This window comes from Styela clava, chromosome 11 (assembly GCF_964204865.1).
Source record: "Styela clava chromosome 11, kaStyClav1.hap1.2, whole genome shotgun sequence".
Taxonomy (NCBI): domain Eukaryota; kingdom Metazoa; phylum Chordata; class Ascidiacea; order Stolidobranchia; family Styelidae; genus Styela; species Styela clava.
Window position 1 is genome coordinate 21,677,066 of NC_135260.1, and position 26,092 is coordinate 21,703,157.

The window sequence follows — 26,092 nt, forward strand, 5'->3', positions numbered from 1 at the left end:
TCTCTTCATCTGCTGAGAAGGAAAGGTATTCGCAGGGTTGTCAAAAGCTTATTGATGCTTACCCAGAAGATTTCAACAGTAATTTCTCAGCTGAGCTTCAGCAGTTTCATTTATATGTGCTCCATAAATTCAATGACACAGGAAAAAAAATCAAGATTCAGTCATGCTGAACTTTACAAAATTCTTGTAGAATATAACATTGAGTGCGCCTTTTCAAATGTAGACAATAGCTTTCAAATATTTTTAACATTAATGATCACAAATTGTTCAGCACAACGTTCATTTTCTCAGCTGAAGTATATTAAAAACCCCTACAGAACAACTATGAAACAAGACAGACTAGAATATTAGATGCTTTATCTCTGTTGAGTATAGAGGCAGATGTGTTACATAAGCTTAGTTTTGAGGATCTAATCAAAGACTTTTCAGCTAAAAAAATTAGGAAAAAACTTTTCAAAAGTAAGTGAAAGACTTCTGTCTTTTCAAATGTTAGTGGTGCCTTTGTAATGTCAGTGGCGTAGTATCTAGTATGGAGAGAGACTTGTTTTGATAATATGAGAAAATTTATCAGAATCAAATTCAAGTAAATGTACCGAAAAACATCGTTTGCTTCCTTACTGTTGGTATTGTTTTATTTCAATTTCATCTTTTCAAAATTTTGTGTTGTTCATTATTTAATGTAAAAGATGTATTATGTAAGAATAAGATTAGTTTTGGGAATATGAGCAAAATTTCACAGTCAAAAAAATTGTAAGAAAACCTAAAAATGTTCGTAGAAGTTGTATTTTTTTACTGTTGGTTGTGAGTATTTTTGATGGATAATACACTTAATTATATGTATTTCAAAAGACACATATGGGGGCACCAAAGCCTCCAGTGCTTAGGGCACCAAAGGGGCTTAGTCCGCCCCTGGATGTAGTATACGTTCGTATTTCCCCTTTCATTCTTTTTTTTTCATTCTATATCCCGCCAGTGAGTCTATTTTCAAACTTGGAATTTAGTTATAGCTTAGTATGAATGGTCTCAGTTTGAGGTATAGAATTGTCTATTCAGCTATGCTTTCACGTTCTTACTTTATCTGCTTACTTGAAATTTAGAATTGGTCGAAGAAATATGGTAAAAGCCAATATTTCAAATTCAGTGTACAACTTATATACATGATTATTGACAAGTACTAGGCCAAAACATTACGTCTGGTAGAAATTTTTATTGCGGTCAGGCCATTAATTAAGAAGCTATGAAATAAAATTCCACGTAGATCATGACTATACCATAGTCAACTTCGTCAAGCAAAAAGCAATCGGAAAAGTGATATAATCCAATTTTCAACATAGTTATATTTAGTAATTAGGGTTCTTATAATGATATGGTATGGATTATTAAAATGAACGTAATACATAACGTAATTAAGATGAAGGCCCCAAATAATAAATAATTAGCATCGGATACCATATCAGCATTGAACCATATTGATTTTAATAACATTTTTAAATACGAAATTGCTCTCACATTCTAACGAAGTGTAATCTTAGGAATTAGTCAAACGAGGTGGATTATAGAACGCGAGACTTTTCTCGTGCTATGAAGTGGGCACTCAAAGTCATCAGCGTTCTGTTGAGTTGCAAGAAATAGCGGCAGGGAAATGTCTTTTATGTGGATATTGTGCCAAGCTGACACGAAATCAGTCAAGCTATTCATTTCCCAGTGTAATGTAAGGTAAATATTAATCGTGTATACTTCATCCTATGATTTTTCAAATGTTGAACTGCACTATGGCATTTTTTTCTACATATGCAACGGCACATATGCAACTACTACTACCAGTGGTTCTGCCCTCCGTTGAGCATATCACTCTTAGCTAAAAGTGTGATAAAGTATTTACGGTACGTGCTTGGCAAGTTGTTGATTGAAGATATTTATAAATATTCTCAATGCCAAAGTCAATATTATGGGATTGATAATTTCTAGTAAGCGTCCTCATGATAAATCAATTTATGTTTGCTCATCAAGAAAGTAGCTAGTACTTTAATTTAATAACTCGAAGAATGACTCGAAGAATGATAGCAGCTGATCACCCAATTCAATCAATAGATTTTCTTTATCGACCATTATTTTATTGATATATGTTCTGTGGAATATCATAAAGTATAAAAAATGGACAGTTTTGATTCATATATGCGATTCATTAGATAGACGAACAATTAGGGTATTTTGCATTACAACTTACAACAGATTAACTCTTTGTTTATAAATTAAATTTTCAAAATTACATGGACGCCTCACTACTTATGAGATCGAGATTAATCAATTAAAATAGTATTTGCAATAACATGTTAGTAATAAAACAGCAATTTGCTGTTGATCAGTTAGAAAGAAGATCACAACAGCGTCAGATTCAAATCATACAAACGTGTTTGAAAATCTCAGTGTGCGAACTATTCGAATTTTCTCCTACATTTTGAACCACGATCTATATTCATTTTGAGATAAATCATTATCAATACTTTGCTAAGTTTACAGCGCAGTTACCTTCCAAACAAATGCGTCCTGTAATCACAGAGAGTAATGGATAACAATCGTCATTATTCATATGTGAAAAATCGGCATAGTTACCCCTCTTTCTCTACTTTTGTATACACAAGTCTTATCGTAATGATAATCGAAAGGAATGTACTACGTACCTTGTTTTGACTATGTTTAGCAACATGAGCCTTGAACAGACAGTAAACCGACTACTTTTGTTAATTCACAACAAAGGATTCGAACACTTCATTGCTGGAAAATCCCATGATATGGCCCTGCTTGAGCTACAGATGAATTGCCTCTTGAAAACCTACGCATATATACGCCATATGTTGTCAGACATAAATGTGAAGTCATTGTGTTGCGCGCTAAAATACCAATATGATAGCTGAATCAACAATGCCAACTTGATACTAAGGACTTATTTTCTAGAGGGAATTGATCGCGAAGCTAAATGTTTTCGAGGAATTTTAGAGTTTTAGACTAAGGTGATATCAATAAGTAAGACAAATACCGCTGCATTGATCATCTGAAAATTATATAAATTCTATTAATATTATAAATGTTTAAATATTTTCGCAGAAATTGTGAAGTTTTGTGTCATCATATTCGCATTGCCCTAATAATTTATCATTTGAGGAAAATTTCCCAATATCAAAAGTGCAATATATTTAGAAAACTTAATTAATCATTATCTGAACTATTAATAGAATAACGCAACGTGGGCACTGCTACTAATTGTATTTCAATAGTAAGTTATATATAAGAAGGAAAAATTATCCAATTACATACATATCAATGTCCATGTGCATATTGTCTGCCAAATGATTATTTATGGAAGGGATTTACCACTTTCGGATACAATGAAATAAGTCGGGATTTACAGTAGATTCCTGTTAGCGGTACTGCTTCAACTCGCCGTGGGTGGACTTAACGACCCCATTAGTACAAATGTGGCAATAGTTTGCCATAGAAGGTTACATATCGAGATAAATCTGCATGTTAAGATCGACTGATACTACACGGGTAAGCGTATGATGCAGCAAAGATAGATACCCTTAAAAACAGGCGGGAAAAAATATATGATATTTATTTAATCTTGAACATTTTTTTTGAACAATTTATACGACCTTGCTCATGAATTAATCCGACAATTATATTAAGTATTTCATAACTAAGATAGCCCAGTTCCAAAGCCGTCCTCCAGATACAGAGACATCGTGTTGGGATGTATTCCCTGGAGTAAAATTAAACACAAATAAGCATGTTCTTTATGGACGTATTGAACAGTGTTTAGTCGTTACCCGTTATTAAAGTTTTAGCTTTTAAGAGCAGTCGAGTGTGAGTTTTATACAATATTATAAATAGTAAACATATTTACAACGATCTGGCAACCTAATATTGAGTCGTCACAATTACCAAATTCACACATGAACAATGTATATTATGTATCACGTTTTATAAAAATAAATGAGAAACAACGGTAAAATGTACAGATTCGACTATCATATATTTCTTATAAAAATAAATGAGAAACAACGGTAAAATGTACAGATTCGACTATCATATATTTCTTATGACATGTACATAATTCCATTCTCTTTAACACATGGTTTTTTTTATGGTTTCTAGGATATCACTGATTATGTACAGCAGCTTGGTTCCGACGATCGCAATATTTACGCCATAAATATGTGTAAACATAGTTGAAGAGCTCAGGTGTAGTCTTTGAAAGGAATACGTAGAGGTTTTTACTCGCTTTAAAGTATTTACCGATAACAAAACAATCAACCACATATGGGTCGCGTTTGATTTACTCCCCAAACTATCAATGGAACAAATATGATACATAGTTCGTGGAAAAGTAGTCGTCATTGACATTTTCAGGGTTCCGTATATTACGGATCGACGCATTTTACGCGTGTTGTTATTTCTTATTCAGGCGTAAGAAATTATGTATTGAATGTTGAATATGTCTAAAAAAACAATTCCACAGTTTTGTGCCATATGCCACAGAGAAAAGCAACCATCGAATGGGCTTTCGAGAGCATATAGCACGCCACTATTTGAAAAAACAACGCCTTCCGGAATATCCCTACGTCACAAGTACGGAAACCTTCCGTCGAAGAAAAATGACGATTTTTTTACCCAGGTAAGCGCGCTTAAGCATTTTTTATGTTTTTTTTTTATATCAAGTCACTCTTGGATTCTCTTCCAAAGCAATGCCATTTTAGACATGACACGGTGTCATTTTTGAAATATACTTAAATCTTGCTTGTATCTGAATAATATCTTTGTGAATTAGTAATTTCCCCAAAAAAAGTTACTGTATAACGTTGTGTTCAGGTAACTGAGCCTCAGTGGTTGAGACGCGGTAATTTGAAAGAGTCAGATTGTGTATGCAAACGTCACCTGGCAATATTAATGAGAGGGGTTGATAGAGGGTGTGAGGGAGGATGCAGTTCACCTCTACATCGAGGGGCAAGACTATGTAAATCAGAAAGCTTGAAAACAATTCCACCAACATGGCGACGACTTTTTATGCGCCACCCTCAAATAAAGGTTGGTACTTGAGTTTGTTATTAGGCGCACATTGCATTAAAAAATTTGCTTAATTTATTGGTTTTTATGATTTTAAAGTGTCGGTTGCGATTATATGGAGAGTTACTGGCAACAATCGCAATGGTTAATTTTTACAATTAACAAGTGAAAAAGATTTGATTGTCATAAACGGTTACGACAGTGAAGCAACCTACGCATATTTGTTTTCAGGACGAGGACAAAGAGCTTATGTTATTTTGTTGGGATTGTTATAAAAAACACATGAGTCGTATGTCAAGATATGGTGACCCAATGGGTACACGTTTTGGGAAGAAAGTGGGTCTTCAACGATCAAACTCCTTAATCGATGGAGATGTGAATGGAAACGGTATCTTGCAGTCTATGAAAAAGTATAAATCAATGGAAAGGCTAGACTACAATTCCGTATCTATAAGTTGTACATCCACTGCATATACAACTGGTGCACACTCGAGACGTAAATCGTCAAGTTCTGTGTCGCAGGGAGACAAAGAAGATGCTGTGTTGGAAAATGACAAACTGCACGAATCTCAATTTATGTCATCAAGAAGGACAAATAGAGGAAGAAGATCTTTAAAAGGAAAGCGAAGTCCTTCGCCACCAAACAACATCAGTCCAGTCAGAACGAGTGTTGTTCACAGCAAGCGGAAACATTCGCCCCATAAAAGTCCAAAATCTCTGAGTGTAAGGTGTAGCAGTAATCTAACAACAACAAGCCATGAAGTAGAATCAAATGTGACGTCAGTGGAAACAACATCTCTATCTCGCTTAAGCGTCGACGATACAGAATTCGTCGATCTTAAAATTCCGGGTTTTGCCCCTGTATCTCCTGTAGATTTACCCGAAACAAAGAAACATTCAAGTGACGAAGCATTCGATGTGTTGAGTGGATCACGAGATTTCAAACCAAACTTGAATTTTACAGATTGTAAAGAAGAATCTCTGAAGCTGTCTGAACTTACCAGTACTTTGACCAATGCAGAGTTTCACAGAAGCTTGGGATCAAATTTTCTTCCAAACGAGCTTGAAAACACTTATTCAAACAAAATTTCACATAATGAACTTAACGCAAACCATGAAAATCCTGTTGTCGATGACACACAATCAGGTATTTTTTCAAATCAAACTGGTGAAAGCACAACAAGTGCTGATGAATTGGCAGGCATATTTTCTAACAGTACCATTATCGAAGATATCAATGGGCTACCCAATGGAAATGAAACACTAATTGAACTTGAAACTGATACTTTGCATATTCCTTTGATAGAATTCGATAATATTAGACCAGATATGCATTCATCTTCAGTGGATCACCAACACGAAAGCAGTGGTAGCAGCAGTGATAAAACTGGCGTAACTCAAATCGAAAATAAACTCTATGTTCCCCCAACAATATCTTCGATTCTTTTCAATGAGAATGTTTCAATTACAGAACCAGTAGAGTTTATCGATTTTGAACGTGATTTTAAGAATCCAACAGAAATTAACACAGCCGAAACTACAGAACACCCCGAAACAAATCAGATAAAAACAGAAGCCGTCGACATGGTCGTAGAAGATTCGTCCAACATGATAAAAACCGTTTTAGAATCTTCAATATCTGTTTCCCCTCCTAAAACAAAGGGCGGCGCATGTTTTCATACAGACAAAAACTCGATACTGAACAACAGCCTTTCGCCAAAAGCTTTTCGCAAATTAGCTGCGTCAACGCTCCAAATTTTGGAAAGTGTGGGACCGCCGAGACATCAAAGATCAAACCTATTTTTCCGTGATGACGTAAGTGAGCAAGAAAATCCTACACGTCTAAACGTTTTCATGAAAATCCCGAGGGATCTACATTTTAAAACACACATGTCCGATTTCATTCGCATTCCAGCAGAGAACGTGGAGATATTTTCAGATACCATGTCGTATTTGGATGGCATTACGAAGACAGTAGCAGGAGATGTGTCAATGCTTGCAAGCGGTATGTAAATATCCGATTATATTAACTATTAACCCAATAGTTTTTCAGTTTGTGATTCAGGATAAGGTATTTTCATCATGTTGTTACGTCGCAAAATCAGAACCGAGAAGTGATTTTTTCATTTCTGATGGATGCCAGACCATGATTATGACTTTTTATGAATCAAAATTGATTATAATATTGGGAGCTCCCGAAGTATGTGCACCAAGATGGCGCACAACCTGAACATAGTATGTGCAAGAGTATCTCGTGTTAGGGTTCAGGTTGTGCGCCAACATACTTACAAAACGGTTGAATTTGTAATTTGAATTGTGATTCGGATTCGTTTAGTTTAGATGATGTAGCTTGAGATTTTAACCGGCTCTTGATTTTATTGCCCTAGTATGTGTATAGTAAAATAAATATTATCCCATCCCATAAATATTCTAATATCATGTATCGGTTATTGCAGTACAAATACAACATTATGTCAGATTTTATCATAAAACATTAATTTCAATTACCCAAATTTGAAAAAAAGATAGCGAAGACATGTACATAATATGTTATATAGCACACAAATACGAGAGTTATTGACGCATAAAGCTTGGAACGTTATCAATTCACTCAACACTTAAGCTGTTTAATTATTTTATCACTTATGCAATTGCATGGCAACACGCTCTGATAACCCCAAAAGTCTTATCGTCGCCACTAAGTCATATATCGAGAGTTGTTTATTTATTATTTATATATGTATGCATAAATTGAGTTTTCTTTGGCTAAACAAATCAAATAACCTCTCTCACACACTCTCTTTCTTCAAATGATGCTTCGATCAGTTATTTTCCAATGCTCTCTATGCGTTTGATTCCAAGACTCATACTCTGGCACAACTCAGAAACATAGAGCTTTTACATAAGTTTGGTTGGACGTCTAGCTTGTTATTTTAAAATGATTAGAGGCGCTTGTCATGTTGATTTTATACATCTATAATTTATTGCTCATCTTCAGGCGAATTAAACATTCTGTCCGTCGATTTGAAACAAAAAGAAAATAGAACTGCACATCGAACGTTGGAGTACTCGGATGATCTACTAATATTACGTAGAGGACAGCCGTTTGATATAGAACTTGAATTGAGTCAAAACTTTGAAGAGAATCACCATAATATAGTGGTAGAATTATTAATTGGTATGTTTCATTTTTTTACTTTCCCAAAACTGTTACATTATTATATTTTCTTAATTTAAGTTTTTTTGAATTCGCAAAATTCTTACTTTACATAATGCCGATATCAGGATTAGATTGTAGGTTATACATTAAAACAAATTTGCAATAAAGAAAAAATTAAATGAAGATAATTTAAAACGTAAAATAAACATTTTTTTTCTATTAATGAACACTGTTCAGATAAAACACCATTTATCTACCACCATTTATTTTCGTTTTTCGAGGAATCAATATAGTTGGTTAACATTTTCAATAAACGTTGTTACAATATTTTCGATTTATCGCAGGTAACTCTCCGCGAGTCAGCAATTGTACCCATCTCTTTCTTCCCGTGAAACGTTCCAATATAATTAAATCAGAGCAATGCATCACATCAAACAGTGGTGGATGGTATACAAGGCTTGTGGAGAGTTGCGGAAAACTTGTAAAAATCGCCATTACGCCACCTTTTGTGTGTGCTATAGGATCTTACAGCCTATGTTTTCGGGTAAGTATATGGAAAAAAGTAGTGTGCTTTCTTTTAGGAAGATGATATCAGATATATAGAAGCCTACTCTTTAACTGGTGACTGTGTTTGTTACAGATTCAAAAAGACGACACTGAGTCTCGTTGGAACTGTGGGACGGAGAATTGCCAAAGTTTTAAAGTGCTGTTTAATCCGTGGTGTATTGATGATGCTGTGTTCATGAGTAGTCAGTCTGATCGGACTGAGTACGTTACAACTGACTCAGGATGCATATATTCCGGAAACGAATCCAGTTTGATTCCGATCCCATGTGTATTTGGACAGGTTTGTAATATCTGAATTTAAAATCTTCCTATAAAAAGTAGTTTTATAAAGCTATTCGGTTATTGTAATTACAGCACGAGATGGGTGTTTTAGAAGCCTGTATTGAATTGTTAGACTCTTGCAACCTACCCACTGCAAAGAAAGGTGATCCAGTTTCTGTGACAAGAGCTATTTGTCGACGAATTGCAAATATAATTAACACAACACCAACGAAAATGACACAATCCCATTACGGTGGCGTTTTCAATACTTTGCGCAATTTTATGAAGATTGGAATGTTAGATATTCCGGACAACCTAAATTCTACTGCAATATTGGTTACTGGTGTGTATTTTTATTGTTTAAATATCCAATGTTGGCCGGGGAAGTACCATAATTCCTCAGATCATAACCTAGGTAATTTTTTAGTGTTGCATCAAGGTTGATTGAATTGCAAGATTGATGTTCTGTAAGAATAGGAAATGTTGTGTAATATTCTTTACTGACGCATGCCCAAACATTACCACATTTGGGTAACGGATTTATAGGCATTATATTATGAAGCTTTTAATCTTTGTTCGCATGTTTAAAGATATGCTAATTGTCAACATTTTCAGTTTTCCGATGTCTTGGATTACCATCACGCTCAGTTACAGGGATCAATTGCGCAGTAGAAACTGATCTACCCATGACGGTAAATGTTCATTACAACGACGAAGGGTATTCATTGGATTATCTTAACAACGATAAAATTTGGTTAGTACAACTATTTTGATAGATATTAAATTAAATTTTTGAGAGATATTAAATTAAGATATTAGCAAAAAACATCGAGCGCACAGATTCCGAATTTGAAGTCCTGATTATCTTATACTTGCACCTCCTCACTAGAAAGGTAATTTGAGAAATTGAAAAATCAACAATTGTCGTTCAGGCCAAGTGTATCCTGGGTTGGTGTGTGGATGAGCAGGGTAGATCTACCTCCAGGATTTGGTGGATGGCAAGAAATTATGCTCAGGCAGAGTTCACTTGGACCAATCCCAGTATATGCGATAAAGAAAGGCCAGACGTATTGTTGTGAAGGAACTCAAGAACATTTTTTCACATTAAATGCTGACACGGTATGTCCATCAATAAAATATTTTTTTACTAGAATATATATCAAACTTGAACTCGAATTCATCTCATACCAAATTTGTCTTCAAATGTGCATATAACAGGGTTATTAAAGGCACCACAGAGAAACGGAGTTACACAATGTTGCTTTAAGTCAAGTATTTTGCCTAGAACTACGATATAAATTTTTAACGCGCATATTCCAATATTCTATGTCGTTAGATAATTGATTCATTAATTAAAAATTAAATTAAGATAACTCTTTTGAGGTATGAATTTTTTTGTTAGCAATTTTTCCATCTTTGCCTAAACATAATCGAAACGCTGGAAATCATATAAATTACTATCTATTGATTGATCGAGAATCCCCTCGAGCAGCTCTTCGTAGCGTCTTCAGCTAAAATTATACATTGGCAGATGACATATTTTTTTCAGTTTTCTATATACTGCATCATGCGATAAATAATATGCTATCAATATGCACTATTAGTGATATTATTGTTAGTATGTTGTTTTTGCTCTATTGGTATACCTAGTTAGTATTGCCAGTTACAGTTCTGATGATTACTTCATCTAATTACCCACCCGCCCCACATTGACCAAGGTCAGCGAAAGGGTACTCCCGAAGTATGTGAACCAAGATGGCGGACACCGGAACGTAGTATGTAGGGGTGTAAGTTTCGAATATTTTTTTTCGAATCGAATTTCGAATCGCAATGTTCCGATTTGAATATTTCCGAATCTGATTCTATTTAGTATATCATCATATTATAGTTAACTTTCCTCAAATTTGGAAGAAATATAGTATAAATTTTGATGAAATAACAATACTGAGCTTGAAGAATTAAGAAAGTTACCAGAAAAACACACTGCATGGATGTATCAACTACCAAATATATTACGGCTAAGATTCATTTTTTTTACATAAAGTTATACTCAGTTACATATTTACTCACATACAATTATGTTTGCAAATAATACCGGATTTATAGCGATTGTTTCTTCTCAAATTGACCTTCAAAATTCATCCAAATTATAATCGCTAGTTAGTACCGTATGCGCCATGATTTTGAAAGAAGCAATGATAACGAGGCAAGCATCGCAGACATATACATGTTTTTAATAAGGTATGAAGCAATGATGTTTTATTATAATAATATTATGTAGATAATTTGAAAAAACGTTCAAAATATTTGTGAAACTTTGTTACATTTTAGGTAGTCGAACAAAATTGTCGAAACTATTGGTCCCTCGAAAGCTGCTACCAATAGGAAATATAACGACTCTGGGAGTGTCACGGCTTTGGAAAGCTGTAAACACAAGGATAATAAACGCTTTTAGTCGATATAACGGTAGCGCTGCTGTGTCGTGCAGTTGCCTTGTGGTATCTATTAAAAAAAATTTAAATAGAAACAAGCCTTTTTTCTTAAATTGTTTTGAATCGATTCGAATTTATGTTGATTGACCTTCCTACTAGGATGTGCATTATTCCACTTACTTCGGGAGTACCAGCGAAAGAGCAAGTATTCTGGCTTTCTTAATATAAGAATAATGATTCAAATGAGTTATTGTTATTTAATAATTTCAAGAAACATTGGGTTGTATCAAAAGATGGAAACATGGCGCTTATGAAAATACAACAACGTGCGGCTGGATTGTCAATATTTACCAAAGCAGTTGGAAGTATGGAACCACAGGATATTACCAAACTTTACAAATTTTCAGAAGGTGCATTTATTTGAAGACATTTTCACGGTTAAAGAATTGAGTAAAAATTGAGTTTTTGTTAACGATTAGATGGTACAGCTGAGTAAACCTAGTTTCATGAGGTTTTCAGACCCTTTCTCCAAAATAGTTCTAATTCCATTATAGCAGCATAACGTAACGAGGTTTATTAAACATACAACTGATGTGGCTGTCCGTGACGTTAGCCTTAAGTTTTTCGCCTCCAAAGTTTTATAACATACGCATTTAATTACAAGGTTGTGAAGAGCAGAAACTTGCTATTCATACAGCGTACATGCATTGTGGTCGACAAAATGTCATTGACGAAAGCGAAATGAAAAATGGAGACACAAAGATAACACTGTCAACAAATCCTCCAGTGATTAATTTTGGAAATGATGTGGACGTAATTACAAAAATTACAAACAGCAGCGATTTTGTTCGTCACTTGACTGTGAATTTATGCGGAACAGTGGTAGCGCAAGATGGAACGCCAATCATGAAATTACAAAAAGAAACGATATTAGCGGAAGTTCTCGAAAATGAAAGTAAGTTTCATCTCTAGTGTGATTTGACCAATTTGTGTTCACAAATTTACGAATCAATTGGCAAACACTAGCATTTGTGCCAAATTTCCCACTAAAAATGATACACGCTGTATTACCTATAATTTCATTTCAGTAAAAATTGTTAACTGGAACGTTGAATCCTAATTCAAGATTCTGATAGTCTTTTTAATTCCAGGTGTTGATATTCCAGTGAAATTTAACTTGGGTCCATATTTGCACAAATTATCTCCAAATTGTCACTTACTATTCACTGCATTCGGAAAAATACGCGAACTTGAAGAACAGTACAATATTGCCACACATTATGTGGGAATAAAATATCCGGAAATCGAGATTCAGGTAAATGGTAAATGTTTTTCATATGTTGATCATGTACTGTAAAGCAATTCTAATGCACCGTTTTTGACGTGGGAAGCTCATAATCTTTTTAACACTGTGCTTATTTTGCGTTGAATAAATATGAATTGAATTTACATCAAGTGAATAAAACAAGCTTTACTTAGATACATGGAGAATTCAAAGTAGCTGGTGAGCTGACAATCGTATCTCGAATTCGGAATCCTCTGCCAAATCTACTGCTCAATTCAAAGCTTATTCTGACAACAAGTGGTTTAACTCCACTGCATATTGTTACAAACTCGGGGTAAGACAATAAGATAGACAAGCGCCCTAAATCCAGCAGACCAGATAAAATTAAAAAGATTTTACTATTCGGTTGTGAAATGGCCAGTATAAAAGTTCCCATATAACACCAATCCTATTTAAATCTCAATATTCTAAGTAATATTTCAGGATTTACTTCTGTGTAATTAACGAAGTTTTAATTGCGATCGAATACGGCTCCTTGTGCATAATTTTTTTTATTTTTTTATATTTCCTTGACATTTACAGAAAGTCTGTAGGACCATGGCAAGTGTTCAAAACAGAGAGATTATATCGGTGTCAAAGACCAGGGAAGCATACTATTGTTGCTTCGTTCACTTCTGATCGTATGACTGGATTGATGGGAATACAAGACATTAATATCGCATGCTGAAAAACGCGTGACAATATCAAAAATTGAGCCTACATGTTGACCAGTACAAATATGCGTGGTGAAGTACTTTTAAAAAATGAGATTCGCAGGAAGAGAATTTTATTATACGCTGGCATGGACTGAACAGAAAAGAGATATTTTGTCTTACGTACTAGAGTCTATCATTTATATTGTAGATTTTAAAGATTTTAACTTCAAGTTATAACACTATAATAAAAGACGTTAAGTTCATATACTGCGATGCTGCCGTATTTCCCAGAGTAACTTTTCGGACAATTCTTGGCATAATCGCTGCGCCCAATTTTGCCACTTCAAGTGATATCCTCGGCTCGTTTAAACTCAAGTAATGAAAATTGTCTGGGTTTTCAAGGAATTACTGCGTTCTAATATAGTGAATTGATGATTTTGATTATTGTTTTTTCTGTTGTTGTGTGAATAGCGATTAGAAAGAGAAAAGTGAGGTCAGACCTTGGTTTTCCGATTTCATTTGAACGTCAAATATTCTGACAAAACATGGGTATTTTATTTATTCGTAAAAATGTTTTCAAAGGAAGTTCACGCGCACTCACTCAGAAGTATAGCATTTTCACCTCTTAGCAAGCCAAAGCCAGCTGACGCGATACTTGAACAGCAATATCAACAGACTATGATACAAGCACATCGCAGAAGGCCACTAGAAAGTCAAAAAAATCTACAAGATCTATTTTTATCTAGCAAATGTATCGCGCTATATCGTTGGGAATGTCAATATATACAGCCAAGGTCGGATTTAGAGTTCTATCCTTCATTTATCATTAGTCTAATCGGATGGGGGAGCCTGGTAAAATACGGTCAGCTTAATAATATCCGGCTTCATTCAACGTTCTCGCAATTGATATTTTATCGGTCACTTAGCTTCTAAACTTTCATTAGGTATTGGGCATGGCTTGTTCCTTGTAGGTTGTTGTTGGTGATTGATCCCAAACTGAAGTTAAATGAAACATTTTTACTCGGAACAGGGCTCTCTGTACAAATGCGATTTTGAAATTTCTCCATAAAAATTCTGCTCGTCCTATGACGTCATGTTTATATATTATGACATCAATTTCTGTATTGTGACATCACTTTTTTTAAACACAATAATAGTATTCCGTGAACGGCGTCAATCCGCGGAGAGTTGTAGTGGATCGTACACTCTTTTCGAACATTATTATGACAACACTCCTTAACTGCATTGCGTCACATTTGGGAGCTCCCGAAGTATGAACATAGTATTATATATGCGCATGTCATTTCGTTTCTTGCCACAGTTGTAAAATGCTTGTCTGAAGAAGTCTGACCTCGGTCAGACGAAACGTTACATAAATACATTTGTGTTAGTGTGCAGCAAGACTCTTGAGCTGAATAGAATTGTCATTTTCACTCTTGCTATAGCATCCTTGCGTTTTCGCATACGGATCCACCAGCGCAAAGGCATATGGAGCAAGGAAAGGTAGTTAGTTTCACGTAACCCTAACTGTTAGTTATGAATATAGCCTACCTGGTGGCAATGCCAATCATGGGCTAGCGTCGCGCAGCAGAGTTAAACAATTATATATATATACGGACGATTGCAGAAAAATTCCTTTGGCATCGTTGGTAATACGATACCTAGCGTTTAATTAATTTCACATACCATGAGAGCAATGTTGATATATATGGACACGACTGCCCCGCATCGATACCATTTTTATATATTTTTCGCTCAAAAAAAGCATTGTTTGGAGCAAAAAGCACCGTATGAAAAAAATCACATAAAAAGGCGCATATATATTTGAATTTGAGCATGTAGGGCTACTGGTGCAATATAACTATCCACTGTACTAGGGTTACCATATTGACCTCAAAGCGGGACGCTTCCAAAGACCATAGCTGTGTTTTTTTCAACTTTGAATTTACCGATTCTACATTAGGGGCCTACATTTGAAACCATCCCGGCTGTCTTCATTGACCATATTGTCACCGAGAGTAACTATACATCGGACATGTAACTATATATCGTTTTGCTCACACCGGTTGTGCTTTATTTATTATCAACTTGAATCAATTTACCTTAGGTAGGCCTACTATTTACTTTTAGTATATATATATATATATTCCTATTCATAGGTAGTGCACTAATATCGCTATAATTAGTTTATTACTTGATTTCCCCTTGTTGTGATCTACTGTTACGAACTTTAGTCGGTGTTCATATCTGTATTTAATGAGCAGCAATTCAAACCAACATCCTCTTCTGACCATACAGATATAGGCTATTGTAAATTTCAAGACCTTTATCGTTGATTCAGAGTAATAACATTCTCATCTTGTAGGCTTCAGGTTAGGTTACTCAACAAGTTTCTTCCGAACGCACTTCCGAATAACTCAAACTGCTTATACATATCACATGCACCCGTCCAGTCCAAGTGTTTTGAATGCATCCGCCATTATGCTTTGTAAGTGCAAAGTAGGCTTACGAAGTTTTATACCCAACGGTTATTTTTCAGGGAAGTAAATTATACCCCACTGATCGACACCATTTTTTAGTTCTCCGTGTGATTGTCAACTAAATATATAATCATGAGGCATCTTACTTCCCAAACATCCACACCAGCAATCAGCTCATGCAAGTATCCTATTAATATTTACTTGCATCTTTACATTCTGACAGACGAGGGGAACTAGTCCGGCAGAATCGGGCCTTCATTGTTTTGGGACATAAAGTTTTTTTTATTGTTTAGATATAATGTTTATGACATATATAATAATACCCAGGTGGGTGTGGAGTATATAATGTTGAGCAATTTTTTTAAGTGGATTTAAAGTATTCGGGCCAATATGACGCACATCCTGAAGCCTAACCTTGTAAACATACAATGTTCAGGTTGTGCGCCATCCTGGTACGAATACTTCAGGAGCGCCTTTTTGTTAAAAACAATTATTTCATAGCTACATGGTTTAGTTTTGTATACATAGTAACATTGAATATCCTTACAATGTCAGAAATTCAATTTTAGTAGAATAAATGGTAGTTTATTTCACTAATACAAGCCAAGATCCATCGACAGCATCTAGCCACTTTCTATTGCGCTCTTCAAACTACATTTGCGTTGCCGCGCGCATTTCGTTTTCCTAGTTTAAGCTTAGGGACTTGGGAAATATTTTATTAGTTGAATTGGATTGGAATATTTGACCTCGTCTTTCACTCCGAACAAGGCCATGTAAAACCATCCACTGGTATCTAAAGGTGTGTAACGTGTTTTCCTTTGGAAGAGCCGCAACGTTTCAGTGCTGCATTGACTTTGGCAAAATTAATATATCCTTGTGGAGATAGAAGGTATGCGTATGCGAAACCGAGATGTGCACCTGTTATACCAACATAGTTGAGTCAAACGTTTTGAATACTAGTACATCACACACATTTTCAAATTCCACTTAATTATTGAGCTATAGGTTTTTGACGAGCTTTTGTGTATGATTTAAATCCATAGAATTTGTATGCTGTTCTAAAGAATACTAGTTTCAGCTTTTTCATTCATTCAAACCGCGTGTTGAAAGTAAGTTTTGTAATATTGCTTGTTGGTTTCCAACATCCTTATATCGGTGATGCCAGTAAATCTTTAATACAAAAAGATCAGTAACATCTGCAATAAAAACAGCAGTACCCACTCAAATGACAGCTGGGGGATGGATACTCTTAGTATCTGCTCCATCGCGTGCCTCTTACAGTCTTACCAGTTTACATGAGTGTCAATTGGTATCTAAGCTCAGCCTCAGACAAAAAGTTTCGGACTGCAGTTGGCGTGACGAAATGTTTTTAAATATATATATATTCTACAATAAGATTATTTGATTGCATACTACTGAAAGTTCCGCCTTATATGCCTTTTCCCATTGTACTATTCCTTTACTGATATTTGATAATATGACGCTCATCTGACATAGTTCTGAAAGTGTGTAGATGGGTATAATCTTTTCCACGCTGTTCAGATGGGAATGCGCGGATATATATAAGAATTGCTAATGTTGGTTTGCAATGCGATGAAATCCCATCTTGGCATTTCTGCCTCTCGCAATTGCTGCGTATACTTATCGGGGAAGTTCTGTGGCGTGGTAATCGGGAGTATTTTTTCTACTTCTCTACTACTATCAAACCTTGACATTTTGTGAAAACTTTTTTCCATGCAATCTTTTTTTAAAACATACCCAACAACCACAATTAATTCTGTTATTAAACTTCCGTAACAAACACATAAAATCATCAACAGATGCATATCGCCAAGTAGATATTGCTGAATTGATCTTACTTTTACCATTTTTCATGTAATTCTTTTTGGTAAACCTGTTATCTATCGTAAATACAGCACATTTGACAATGTTGTAGTGTGACTATTTTGGCCTCACATTTGTGATATTTGTAGTTAGAGCTCTTGGGGCTCTGTCAAACAAAGTTACATACAAAATATTGGTTGTACATTGCAAAACATGATCATGTTGTTGGAATAACTTGGCATTTTACCACCCGTATATCATTCATTGTTGAGAATATTAATGAAATCATAAAATTTAAAAATCCGTTTTTGTGAAATTTTTGTTGTAGCTGAATTCCAGGGACAGCATGAAAACAGGCAAAAGAAGCACGGTCGCCTCTTTTAGTTTATGACAGGGTTTCTTAAAAGGGGACCCCGTCCTCCTTGGAGGCCGCTGATCGGTTATCTGGGAGCACGAACAAACAGATGGAAATGCGAATATATAATAACAATGTATTTTTATAGAAGAGAAAAAGCAAAAGTGTTAAGAGTCTTTGGTAGTTTGAAAAGCATTGGCATGGAACATAAGAATGAACTACATTCTTTCCCAGGGATATACCATAAAATGTAGCAATTTTCTAATTCTTGTTCTCGTGATATCATTATCTTTCACTGCGTCGTCGTGATCATCCCGCTGCATAACAGTTCTCGCTAACAAATAATTGACTGTTCTTCACCGGGTGTATATCCACTTGAACCACTGGCGACTGCATTAGCAGGCTTGTATTGTTTATTGCAACAAAAACGGGGATTTTGAAATAGTACTCCTTATTTTACGCGTATATTTCGACAGTATTTCCATATACTGTATATGGGTCGCGACCCAAAGCTGGGCTCAACAAATACCTAAAAGTTATTGATTTTATTTCCTAGTAAATTTGGTGTTTACGTAGTTTGTGCACCAAGATTGCGCACAACCTGAACATAGTATTGTAACAGGTTATGGTTCAGGTTCTGCGTCATTATGATGCACAGGTTTGACGAAAAACACTAATACAAATATCGAGCCGTGAAAAAAAAATTGCTCAAGGCTGCAAACTCCACACCCATGTAGAAATGATGGGCAATAACCCCAAGATGAATATTCACAATTAAAAAAAACTTTATGTCTGAAATCAAACTTGGGCCAAAAAGGTCCCCTTATCTGTCGGACTAAACCGAGTTTCACCCAAATTTCATCGATGCCAATCTTTTTGTACTAAGCAGTATGCTGGATACACTAAGATTTTGATCAGGAGCTGATGGTCATACAGCTTTTTAGTTGTGTGGCCCACATCGTAAAAAAAGGTGCAATTTGCGTTGTCGGTGAAGACAGTATGATCTTTATACGTTGCCATTTTACTTACAAAATCAAGCTATTTGATGCTAATGAGAATAACGCGAGGCAAATGATGGGATCGAAATACTTTACGATATTCAAAGTTGTTTGTTTATTATTCTATATTGAAATAGATCAGTGGTGGGCACGGTTTTTGGATGAGGGGTCAAAAGATTTGCCCACCTAAACTGGCTGGTCATGTAAGTATGAAGTAAAGAGTTACATTTCATGAACAATGTTACAAAAGCAACAGTGGAAAACAATAAACTTTGTGTCAAAACAAATTTTACCCGCAATCCCAACAAATTCCTTGAGTTATTTTTAACTAAAACATCAAAATTTGGTTTCAGTTTGGCCGTGGCATCACCAGGTGGGTCAGATTGAATTACCTAGTGGGCCGGATTTGGCCCGCGGGCCGTACTTTGCCCATGTCTGATCTATTAGACTAGAGCTACATTACCCATTTTTATCGCGTTGTCAAGTGTCAATGCAGTTGGCAGTTTCTGCCTCGGCGCTTGATTGCTAGTGGCGATTGAACAGATATGTATTTTGTTTCGATGGTATACACCTAATATGTGGATGAATATTTTTATTGCCTTTGTGTATGTAATTTAAATTTCTTATTTCATCCCGGAAACATAGGTTCTTTTATTCCTATATTTATATATGAGTATATTTTCTCCACTTCATCGCAACTGGAAAGGTCTACGCCGATTTTTGTGCGAGACGCTCTCATAACGAGAAAAACATTCGGAAGCACACATATGGCAATCATGCCGATGTGTGTAATTAAATCAATAGGGTGCTATGTTTTGAAACACGTTGCGGATATGACAAAACATTTTGCAGGGAAAAGTGAACGTATTGTTTTGCAGAAACCTAACGGACGATATTGAGATAAAAATAAGTATTATTCTGCGTTAAATTCGCTAACCCCTGCCGACCTTAAAACGCTTGTATTCATACCTACGACTATGCCTTGATGCTACAAAATCCAATTCTGGAAAGAATGCGATGGAGAACGCTGTAAGCAGTAATTTAGATTCAAAATCCAGATAAAAATTTAATGTCCCTAGTACGCAGTATTTCCGACATATTTCGATGCTCATACTGTAAGTGCATATATTGTCGATTATATTTGTATAAATTCTGCATGCAATGAATAGGTTTGATAAATATATATGCATATTTTTCAAACTGGTAACCAAACTAATTTTACAATACCAAAGTAATGTTTCGTGATTTATGCACAAATCATTCCATTACAAATTTGGTGAGGTCGTCGGCATCTTTACATTCGGAGAGAACAAGAGGGACCGAGTTCCATCCATATTCCATCGATGCCAATCTGTTTCTAGCAAGCACTATGCTTTCTACGCTTGGGTGTTGATCAGGAGTTGATAACCAGACGACTTTCTCGTTGTGTTCTCCACATTCTAAAAGAAGGAGATAATTTTCATAGTCGGTGAAGAGGGCATGATCTTCATAGGTTGCCAATTTACTGTAATATTTGGTCATATTTCCAGCGTCTGTTGTGGTATCTTTCACGTCCTTTGCTAATTCGGAATCCCAGTTATTAAAAGCTCGATAATGACCTTCACTATTCCTTCGGAAGTAGGTTGGTATAACTCCATAGGTTTTATTTTCTAGATGATAATCGATGAGCAACATGATACCCCCGTCTTTCATTGATCTTAATTCGTTGCTTCCATAACACCCAGGAAGAATGATGCTTGCGGATTTAACTGTTTCAAACCAACGACTATTCAAGCGATTCCAGTCTATCTCATGGTCAGATTTTACCAGGTTACAATTGCTGTGACTCGCTGGGGCAGAATTTGTGCTCCCTGGGAAGAATAACACAAATACACACAATACATATTTCGAGTCAAACATTGCTTTATTCTTTGTTCAAAAATCAAGTTACCCGATGAATGCGAATGAGAAGAACGCCGCGAAGCAAATGAGGGATTGGGAATGCTTCATGACATTTAAAGTTCTTTGTTTATTCTATATTGATCTAAATCTCTGTAACTGCAACTGACAATTTCTGCCACGACCCTTGATAGCTGGAGGCTTGCAATTATATTCCGTTTCGATGGTATATAGTATACACCTAACGGATGGATGTACATTTACATGACCTACAACAATAAAAGCTTCTGGAAATATAAGTATGACGTGTGGATCCTAATTGGACACGACGTGACCTATAGACAGGGTTGCCATCTACCCAGAGTCAAAACTAAGCACGGGCATCAAAATTTTATTCTCCAAGTGGGTCGAATCATAACAACGACAGAAACGCAGAATAAAAAGTGAGTAGGAGATCATACACGAGTCTCCGACTTTTTATCATTAGAAGTCGCTTCGAACTCGTTTGTACGCAGCTCCGAAATTGCAAAAAGCTATGGAAAGACACGAGTCACTGCCACACGCAATCTCTAAAGCAAGGGTCGGTAAACTTTTGTCGATCGAGGGCCAAAATCAAGTGCTACAAATCTAGGCGGGCCTCACATATTTTTTCAAGAAATTTAAAACTGAACATGTGGCTGTTGGACCACAGTATTTATATAAATTAGAAATTCAGACTTTAAATCTAACACTGCGACAGCTTGTAGACTCAAGTCGTCTTACTATGCAAAATAGTTACAAATAACATTTAATGCGACACTACTTGTTGCATTACGCTTGATACCTTTTCGAAATCAGGTGACACATCGGATAAAACCAAAATTAGAACATTTTCTAAATGTCTATCACTGATCCTAGTTCTCCGCAAGGAAAATATCATTTTGGTTCAGTAATTGAAAACAAAAGCGATTTTTCATAACGATGAGAAAACGAATTATTAATGAAGAGCAAGTACAACATAATAACAATTTGTAGGTTTCAGTGAAGCACTGTGGGCCGGATTATTTTACTCCGTGTGCCGGATATCGTCCGCAGGTGGCCAACCCCTGATCTAAAGTCTTCATACTTTGTTTTCCCGCAATGCTTCTTGTGTTTTGTGATAGTATTGTAGGCACTGATTACTGATTTCCACCTTTCTCGATACCGCAATAGCAGTAGTTGATAGAAAATTTTTCATATTCGAAACAGAACTCATGGCTACGCTTACTCTAAATTGCAGTTTGTCCCTAAAAATAGTATTCCTAAAAACTAGCAGCAACTATTGTGTGTGTGTCACAGTTTGCCTGGAGATTACCGCAAACTCCATCGTTAACAGAAAAAGTTTGTCCCAGGTTTCCACGGAAGCTTTGTAAGCAAAACAAGAACGAGCCATCCACGTTTCTAAGACAAAATAAGCACGCGACTCAAAAATAAGCACTTTTCTTAGAAATAAGCACATCGTTACTTTACAAGACGTGGGCTGGAAAATAAGCACAAATCTTAGAAATAAGCACGATATGGCAACCCTGCCTATAGATCTTTCGATAGTCAAGTTTTCCGTTTGCGAACCCCAACTTTAAACATCATAAGTAAAGTGTTTATCTATGAAATGGGCGCTTTCAATTTGGCTATACCGCGTATAACGGCTCAGCACCATACGATGGCGATGTGCTCGTTAGGATGATTGAAATAAATAGATCGCACAAAATGATTGTCCAAAGATGTTTACTGCTGAGTCAAAATAGTAGGTAGTAAAATAATGATGAAATAGTTGTCAAACATAAATCCGGTAAAATACAGTGCTATTACGCAGGAGGGACCAATAATAACTATACAAAAAAGAATTATTAGATGTAAACTGAAGCTAAGCCTAATTAATATTATTGAACCCCCCTTTGATTGATTAGGATACAAATTTACCTTCAAGCGGCTCACGCCGAAAGAGATTGCGCCAATGTCAAAATGGTCAAGGTTCAATACCCATTGTTACCGTTGTCAGTTTAGTTACAACAATGAGCATATATACAATGAGTGGAAACTTGCAAAGATTTGCTCATTGTGGCATTGTTCCCTGCATTTTTTACGTCGTCCAGCTAAATGGTTCGTTGCATATTAAGAAAACGCATTGCTCGCTGCCAAAATCCCTTGCTTCAGCCGAGTCGGGTGCGAAGTTGGCCGTATTGAGGTCTTTAATTCTTCAATACATATTTGGTTTTGGGTTTCGAAGTATGGTACGCTGAAAGCATACAACTATGAGCATATGCTTATTGGGAATGCATATCTATTAGACAGAAAACGTATCTACAGAACAGAATATGAACCAGTCGCCGAGAGGTGTGCGGTTATTTATGTATTTATTAATTGATATAACATGGGATTTACATATTTATCCAAGGGGAGAAGAAAGCCGAAAAGAAGGCCTAAATATATGGCGAACCACGGCCTCTCTCAATCATAGCTCTGTGCTCCATATGAATCACATGGCTCTGCGAGCTATTCGTTTACTTATTGAAAATACTGATTTTAACTATAAATTACTCTGGGATATCTTGCCATTGAAAACAAAAGCAAGAAATTGGAAGAATAACAGGGAATGAAATGTGTGTATTATGTAATGGAAAACCTGAGTTTGTTTCACATATTTTCATGTATTGTAAATTTACAAAAAATATTTATGAAGATATTGTTTTAGATATATTAAAATTGATTAGAATACATTTTGTTATCAATATGATTCTTGCATAATATTTAATTTTAACGATCCTTTATATAGTCATATAGATACTGTTGATTTGGATGCAATTATACTTTTGTAATCAATAGTGAGATATAAAATTTTGACCATGAGAAATTATAAAACACCACATTTTGCCTTTCTCAAAAAGCAGATAAAAATGGCCATAATAGGTAGAAAAATATAGAGAATTATAGAATAAACAACCCATTTGAGAGGGAATTGAAAAATTTATGTAAAGCATTATTTTAAGAAGAAAATTATATGTTTATGATATGTATTTTATATTTACTAATTTTATTTTTATTGTTTTATATCAATGCATTTATTAAAATATCCTAATTATGGTATGGATTACTACTGGAATTGAACAAAATAAATACTGGATCATGGATGCAAAATGGAATATGGACTTATTTTTATTATATATATTATTTTATATTTACCGTAATTAAAATCACTCATTGAGTGAACGAATGAGCATACTGTAAGGCTTATTGGGAATACATACCATCTATTAGGCAGAAAACTTATCTACAGAACAGAATATGAACCAGCCAAGTGGGGACCTGGGGATATTGTATTCATTGATATAGATAGTTTATTTTGAAAAGTCCACAATCTGACAATACAAACAAATAAAAAATGGAGAGTTCTGGAGAGCGAGCAAAACCTTTAAAAAAGTATAAAACACGATGAGTATCATGTGCCTGCTGTGTTATAGCAAGTAGTAATGTGTAATGAATTTAATTCACTGTGGTAAATGAATTGCTATCTTTTTATTTGTTATGACTAACCACACTTGCTGGAACTCCATAATCTATTATTTTATTTTTTAGTAACACTTTTTATAAAAATATCAAATTGTTTACTTGCATCCATATTTCGCCCTAAATTCCATTCTATGACACTTTCTCTGTATCCAAATATCTATGTACATGACCACATTATTTATTTTTTAGTAATAGGCCTACTTCATTTAAAAGTATCATAATGTTTATTATAATTGCTATTCTAGTATTTTATCAGTTTTTTGCCTTAAATCCCATTCTATGATACTTGCTCTGTATCCAAATACATTTTTTAGTACCGGTAATACTTATTTAAAAATAACCTATTGGGTATCATTGCTATTTCAGTATATTATCAATATTTCGCCTTAAAATTCATTCTATGTTACGTGCTATGTAGCCGAATATAGATATGTACATGAGCACTTTATTTCATATATATATCTGCTGGAGAAGGGTCAAATCCTGATCATGTATTATTGTGTGTTACTATCCTTCAAATCACTTGCCAGTCATAATCAAGTATTATAATTTGATGTCTTCAAATTATAGTGTATAAAGAAATCTACTCATGAATTCATTACTATTATCAAATGTTTATAATTAAAGTGCTATAATAAAAGAATTTTCCCCATCTTTGCTTATAAAAAATCCATATCCTATTACATTCATTTTTAGTAGACAAATTTTCCAAATAATAGGTATCCTCGCTAACCCATTTTTATGCAGTTGATATGCAATACATGTCAACTTATCAGCTGAATAAATGATGATCTTAGGACAAAACATGACTATTTAGTACTTTCCAAATCAAAAATTCTGCATGAATAATGTATATAGTGAATACGGTATATGAGAGGTATTGAAGAATTTAACACCGAACCTGTTAAATGACCCGAAATGTTGTAACGTTGTCTCCCAGTCAAACACCTGAGCATCTGTTTTTTTTATTATAATTTATATATGTTCATGGTTTGACGAACGAAATAAACTCTCTCTCTCAATTAGTTTAAAATACTGACTTTTGGACTTGGCTAATTTTATACATATCAGAACTTGTAAATATTTGCATATCAAAACTTGTCATTTATTTCGTTCCATCCATGTATTTTCCACATGTTTTTCCAATAAAACATACTTACGCCTTACTACTGTGATTTGTAGCTTATTATTGTTAGCTAATTATTTTTGAGGTGGGGCGCAAGACTTCACAAATTCTAAAAAGGGGGTGCGGCTTGAAAAGTTTGGGAATGTTTGTATGTAGTAGACCCTAACCTGGTACACATGGTTCCGGTGTCTACCAACTGGGTTTACATACTTCAAAAGTACCTTTTTGTAGTACAGTTGTGAAACAGAAAAAGCTGAATGTCGGTCTTATTCCATCTGTAAATTTACCAAAAACTCCACAAAGAATGAACAATGTGTATTATCGATGAAATGAAAAGTGACATATAAAAAATACAGAAACTGAAAATATTTTGCATTACAGAAAAATTAGTTCACATATTAATTAAATATTTTACATTACAAAAAAAGGGTGCTCCAGAAGT

The 26,092-nt window shown here is 35.1% G+C and overlaps 1 protein-coding gene across 1 annotated transcript; it reads left to right on the plus strand.

The window, feature by feature from the left end:
- The first annotated feature begins 4,465 nt into the window (after positions 1 to 4,465).
- Positions 4,466 to 13,727, plus strand: LOC120347595 (uncharacterized). Its single transcript, XM_039417635.2, has 14 exons — positions 4,466 to 4,675; positions 4,870 to 5,085; positions 5,296 to 7,069; positions 8,063 to 8,242; positions 8,569 to 8,768; positions 8,865 to 9,071; positions 9,146 to 9,395; positions 9,668 to 9,806; positions 9,985 to 10,171; positions 11,756 to 11,894; positions 12,149 to 12,439; positions 12,636 to 12,799; positions 12,964 to 13,103; positions 13,352 to 13,727. The coding sequence occupies exons 1-14, from the start codon at positions 4,487 to 4,489 to the stop codon at positions 13,494 to 13,496; spliced, it is 4,221 nt and encodes a 1,406-aa protein (XP_039273569.2). The 5' UTR covers positions 4,466 to 4,486; the 3' UTR covers positions 13,497 to 13,727.
- The last annotated feature ends 12,365 nt before the right edge of the window (positions 13,728 to 26,092 follow it).

Bases quoted from the DNA above. Each gene is read 5' to 3' on its own strand.
- LOC120347595 (XM_039417635.2), top strand. From the start codon at position 4,487: ATGTTGAATATGTCTAAAAAAACAATTCCACAGTTTTGTGCCATATGC. The intron at 9,072-9,145 runs GTTTGTAATATC...TTGTAATTACAG, and splicing joins TCCCATGTGTATTTGGACAG to CACGAGATGGGTGTTTTAGA. The intron at 12,440-12,635 runs GTAAGTTTCATC...TTTTAATTCCAG, and splicing joins GGAAGTTCTCGAAAATGAAA to GTGTTGATATTCCAGTGAAA.